Source organism: Monoraphidium neglectum (assembly GCF_000611645.1).
Source record: "Monoraphidium neglectum strain SAG 48.87 unplaced genomic scaffold scaffold01428, whole genome shotgun sequence".
In the NCBI taxonomy this organism is placed as follows: domain Eukaryota; kingdom Viridiplantae; phylum Chlorophyta; class Chlorophyceae; order Sphaeropleales; family Selenastraceae; genus Monoraphidium; species Monoraphidium neglectum.
This window is the reverse complement of record NW_014012200.1, coordinates 1-5,510: the sequence shown is the minus strand read 5'-3', so window position 1 is coordinate 5,510 and position 5,510 is coordinate 1. Positions and strand designations below refer to the sequence as shown.

Sequence of the window (5,510 nt, the reverse complement as noted above, 5' to 3'; positions counted from 1 at the left end):
GGGCCGCCGCGCCCGGCGGGGGCCCGGTGCCGGAGGAGCAGATGGGGCGGCTGTATGCGGCGCTTGCGCAGCAGCGGGAGGCGATCCAGTCGGGGCGGCAGCGGCTAGAGACGCTGCGGGAGGACCTGCAGCTGTTCCTGTCGGATCACCCAGAGGCGCGACTGCCGGCGGCGCTGGCGTCCATGTCGGGGGCCCTGTCCAACGTCCGGTGACGCCTTGCTGAGCGTGCTGGGTTGCATGTGTGTGAATGTGCGTCATGTAATTTGCACACTGCGCTGCTGGGTGCGCAAGGGGTGCCCTGCGTGGTGCTCAGGGTACAGACACAAGCATGCCGGGTGCGGTGCGCTCCAAAGCAGACGAGCGCGCCGGATCAACTTCGCCGGGGCTCTGATTTTCCCAGGCAGTGTGTTCAGGCAATCGCCAGGGGTGAACAGCATGACGCTGCAGTGCGTATAGATTGGCGCTGGAGCGCCACGTTCCCATCGCCTGCGTCTAGATGCCTGCTCCTGCTCTGGCGCACAGCCTGCTGGCCTGCATGCTATGCTTGCCGCACGCTGTCCAATGCGTTCTTCTGCACTTTGCAACCAAAGTAAGTAGGCATCAGCATGCTACAGGACCTGTTGTGGGCGTGCATGGCTAGGCTGTGTGCAACCCCTGCTTTCCGGCTGGCAAGCTCCTTTGCTCAATTTCAGTCGAAGGGTTGGCAGAGATGGCAGAGCGGGGTGGCCAGCTGCTCCAGGGCACGTGACCTCTTGCTGGAAGGTTTCGAATGTGATGTCCCATCGCTGCAGCATGTGGTGTGCATGAGAGTGGACTGGGTGTACAAGCGTGCATGCGTTGCGTGTGCCTGTCCATGCACATGTGTTGTTGCGTGCAGGCACGTGAGCGTACGGGGACCCTTGGGCTGCGGGGACTTCTTGTGAGCATCAGGTGGGGGAAGTGAGGCCAATGGGAGGGCCGCATCACCTTCCCACTGCACGTGGACATAAACAGTCGCTGGTTCAGCTGCCACGCAGATGCCAGCATTTAGACCCTGACATTTGGCACATTTGGCTCGCCATCCCTGCTCAGGTTGGTCGAGGTTCTCCACATGGTGCAGGGAGTCACATGGCACGGTGGCAGTGCATGCGGCCAGCCCAACACAGCACGATTTTCACAGGGCATCTGCTCCTTCCAGAAGCAAGGGGCAGGATGTTACCGTGAATTCAGGGGAGGCAAGGGGCTGCAGTTTGGAGTGTGCAGCTGCACAACCAGCTGCCGCACAGCCATGGCCCGCCAAAGGGAATAGCCATCCCGGACCTATCATTCAACAAATACGTCCTTTAGATATTGCCTGGACCCTCTCGAGCCAGCCGCGGGCCTCTGCTGGGCCGAGTCAACATGATACAAACTGGCCCAGCACGGTGATCGAAGCAGCCGGTGCGGGAGGCCGGTACACATTATTTTGGTATCCAATCAAACACATGGTGAGGCCCGCGTGTGAAGCCGCTGGAGCTTAGTTCGCTATGTGTGATCCGCGGGCTGGACGATGCCTTGAGCGTGTAGGCCCGGCATATGCGGGCAACGTCGATGCCAGCAATGGGGCCACGGACACAAGCCCCGCACAGCACGCTTTGCCGCGCGTGCACGGTGTCTGAACGGCAGCGCACCTGCTGCCCCCGCCGCACACCTGCCGCTGCACTCACCCGGTCCCGCATCGCGCGCACACTGCAGCAACAAACGGCCATGGCAGAGGCGCAGCACGAGCAGTTGCGCCAGGATCGGCGGCAGCTCCTCAAGCTCGGCTGCGCTGATGTGGACGTAGAAGCGGGCGAGGTGGTGGTGTACCTGAAGCGCTTGCTGTCCAAGGCTGGTCAGGGGTCGCTCAAGCTGGCACACCTGTTCACCGACGGCGGGTGCGCGGGTGCATGCGCGTGGCACGCCCGCCGCCGGGAGGATCGGCCCTGCAACTTTGTGGTGCGGCGTGCCGCTTCTGCCTGGCAGCTTGGCTGATCCATGCCACCTACCCCCAACCCTCGACCCCCTGCCGCAGCGTCCCGCTGTGCCAGGCTGACCTGCGCCTGGCGCTGAGCGAGGACGAGGCGCGGCGTGTGGAGCAGCACGCAGCCCACGCCCTGCAGCAGCACTGCGCCGGGCGGCCGGGCGCCGCAGGTGCGGCGGGCGTCTGGGACAGCCGATGCCCTGCCCGCATCACCCGGGAGCGCGCGTGCCTTGCGCTAGTGAAGAGCTTCGCCGATGCCACAGCGGCGTGTGCTGTCTCAATCCGAAGCTGGCTCCTTGCTTGTGTCGCGCAGGCCCGCAGGATCCCCGGCACGAGCCGCTGCTGCAGCTCTGCCAGGCGCTGCACGCGCACCTTGCGCAGCTGCAACAGCTGCAGCAGGCCGAGGGCGTCCAGGACGGCACCATCCGCGCGGGTGCGCTCAATGCTGTGCGGGGGCGTGGAAGGGGGGTGGGAAGGGGGGGTATGCACGACTTTTCGAGCTTCATGCTGTGTGGTCTGTGCATGCTGTGCCGCCGCAACCTTGCAGCCCGCACGCATGCATGCCCCATCGCGCGTCCCTTGCCTGTTCGGCCACTTTGAGATCCTCACAGCAACCGCGCCTCCATGGCCCCCCACGTGGCCCCGCAGCCGAGGAGGGCGCGGCACGGCGCCTGCTTGAGGTCTCGTCCGCGCTGCGCGCACTGCTGGCCGCCCACCTGCCGCCGCATGCGGCGACGCCGCTGCTGGTTGTTGCGTGCCTGTCCAGCGGCAAGCTCGTGCAGGCGCTGCTGCATTTGTTGGCGCACCAAGGGATGGCGGACCTGGGGAGGCAGGCGGAACTCATGAGTCAGGTGGTTCAGGGATCTTTTTGGCAGCTCTCGGCCCGATTTGGTTCCCTCTGGCGCAAGCTTGCCCCTTCATAGATCCGGCAGCAGGGAATATACGGTCTCATCGGGAACCGCTTGTTGCAGAATCAAACGTCCCTAACAGGGCCTCACTATGCAAGCCAGCGGCGTGCCGCGAGACGACGGCTGTTGCATGCCGCCCGTCCCATTTATCGTGCGTTGCCCACCCGCGTTACCCCAGGTGCTGGGCCTGGTGTCAATCCTCGCGGCCACCCCCGACCTGCGGCAGCTGCTGCTGCAGCCCTCCAGGATCAGCAACGAGCACCTGTCCCTTGCGCAGGTCTGCAGGAGAGCGCAGGGCGTGTCTGCGCACTGGGCCAGTCTTGCCCGCTGCTCAGGCTGGCCAACAGTGACCGCTGGTGTCGCCTAGCTCAGGAGCCGGCGGCAGCACTCTGAGTTCGGCTATGGCAAGGGTCGGGATGGGCACGACTCCACCCCCATGCCGCTTCCCCCTCGCCGCAGGTGCTGCTGCTGGGCGCGCACCAAGCCCGTGCGCTGCTCGCCGCGCCCGAGGCGCCCGGGGATGGCGGCGCGGCGGCGCGGCGCATGGCGGCGCTCGTGGTGCGGGTGCACCAGCAAGTCCAGGTGCGGCAGGGTGGCCTGAGGAGCCGCAATGCAGGGGTTGATGCTTAATCAGCAAACATCCCCGGTTGTTGCGGTTGCCGATCATACCGTGAGGCGCCAAGGCCCACGCACGCACTGCGTTGCCCGCATGTTTGCATTGGGTGCAAACCGCTCATCAAATACGTGTTTGACCCCTTGTTCATGGCGCCGCCAGGGCGCTCTGGCGGCCCAGGCTGAGGCCGGGCGGCAGGCGTGCGGCGCGTGTGGCGCGGAGGGCGACGCCGATATGGATGAGGCCCCTGGCTCCCCCGCCGTGCAGCAGCCACCCCTCGGGCAGCACCACGCGCACAGCCGCCAGCAGCAGCAGCAGAGCAGCCTCGACGCCCCGGGCGGCGTGCTGCAGTCGCCGGTGTGCGCCGCGCTGCGCTCCGCCATGAAGCGGCCGGCCAGCACAGAGCTCGACGAGCTGGGGCGCTCCCTGGGGGTCGCGGCGCGCATGTCTCCGTCCAATGGGGGCCGCGCCACGCCCGATTGGCAGCAGGGCTCGCCGCTCGCCGCGGTCGCCGCGGCGCGGCAGCAGCACGCGCTCGCCGCATGCGAGCACGCGGCGGCGACCGCGGCGGCGGCGGCGCAGCAGCAGACGCCGCCGCCGCAGCAGCCGCGGCCGGGGCACCCGCTGACTAATGTGGTCCTGGAGTCGGCGCGCCGCCTTTCTCAGACGCTGCACGTCTCGCCGCCCGTCTCAATCCGCGCGGCCAGCAGCGGCGCCGCGTCGCCCACGGCCCCGCTCGCACTCAGCCGGCTGCACGGCGGCATCGGCGCTGGTGTCGGCACGGGCGCGTGCGCCGGTGGCACGGCGACGCCGCCTGGGCGGCCTTGCACGCCCAGCGACCGGCCGTCGAGCCCGTCTGCTGCCCGGCTGTTGTGCGAGGAGGCGCCGCTTGAGTTTGTAGACAGCCCCAGCCGCCCCGGCACAGGCCTCCTCGGCCTCTTCTCCCTGCCTATACCCACTGGCCCGCCCGGCCCCGGTGCCCCGCACCCGGCCGGGCGCCCCGCGGGGCCCGCGGGCCTGCGCCCGGTGGCGATAAGCAGCCCCGGCGCGCCGCGCGGCATGGAGGAGGAGGAGACGCCGAGCCCGAGTAGCGGCGCCGCCGCGCCTTGGGGCACGCCTACAACGGGGCAGCAGCAGAGCAGCCCAGATGGGTCGACCTGGGGCTCCCCCGGAAGCTGGGGCCCGGGCGAGGATGGCCCGCACGGCGGCCGGCACGGATCCGTCGGGGCGGCGGCCCCTGCGCTCGCGGCCGGCAGCGGCAGCGGCGGCGCGCCCGAGGGCGAGGACGCCGCGGCGCACCCGCTGCCGAGCTGCGTGCTCCCCCTGCCCATATCGAGCCTCAGCAGCCGACTGGCGGCCATGCAGGCGGGAGGCCTCGTTATCGGGCCGTCGCCCAACCGCGGCGCCGGCGCGCTGCCCTCCAATGGCAGCCCCCTGCGCCGCAGCAGCGCCGCCGGCCTGCCGGCTTGGCCGGGTGTGGGCGCTGGTGTTGGCGTCGGCGAGCAGCAGCAGCAGCAAACGGGCGCGGATGGCACGCAGCAGGAGGAGGCCGATTGCGGCATGGAGAGCGAGGACCCGTCCGCGCAGCAGCACGCACAGCACGCGCAGCACGCGCAGCAGCAGCCCATGGTGCAGGTGTCGGTCTACGGCCAGGACGGCGCGGTGGCGCTGCTGGACCCCGGATTCCTCCGCCCAGACTCACCCATGAGCATGGAGGTGCCCGCCGCAGCCGCGGCCGCGGCCGCCGCCTGGGCCGCCGCGGCGCCGCCGGCGCGCGCTGCGGCCGAAGCCGCGGCGGGGCCGTCCGGTGTGCCGGCGGTCGCGGAAGCTGGAGGGCGGAGCGGCGTCGAGGCTGCGGCGGCGAGTGTGGAGCCCACGGCCCTGCTGACAGGGGGTGACCTTGGCTTGGCACGCATTCGCATGCAGGTGGCTGGCATATCAGCTGCTGCGGCGGCAACTCCGGCCGCAGGAGACGGCCAGGCGGACGGCCAAGCGCCTGCTGCCGTGC

At 69.3% G+C, this 5,510-nt stretch overlaps 2 protein-coding genes across 2 annotated transcripts in view; both read left to right on the top strand.

The window, feature by feature from the left end:
* Nucleotides 1-212, top strand: part of MNEG_7846 (hypothetical protein) — a gene marked incomplete at both ends in the record, with an annotated part of 5,442 nt that extends 5,230 nt beyond the window's left edge. Inside the window, one exon of the mRNA XM_014043681.1 lies at nt 72-212. Within this exon, the coding sequence (XP_013899135.1) occupies nt 72-212 (141 nt within the window). The remainder of the gene's footprint in view (nt 1-71) is intronic.
* A 1,513-nt stretch (nt 213-1,725) lies between these two features.
* Nucleotides 1,726-5,428, top strand: MNEG_7845 (hypothetical protein; the record flags this gene model as incomplete). The annotated part of the gene is made up of 7 exons (XM_014043680.1): nt 1,726-1,895; nt 2,033-2,151; nt 2,295-2,414; nt 2,630-2,832; nt 3,068-3,166; nt 3,349-3,471; nt 3,665-5,428. Coding segments are annotated over 7 exons (2,598 nt in total), but the record flags the coding sequence as incomplete, so codon positions are not given.
* Nucleotides 5,429-5,510: the final 82 nt, after the last annotated feature.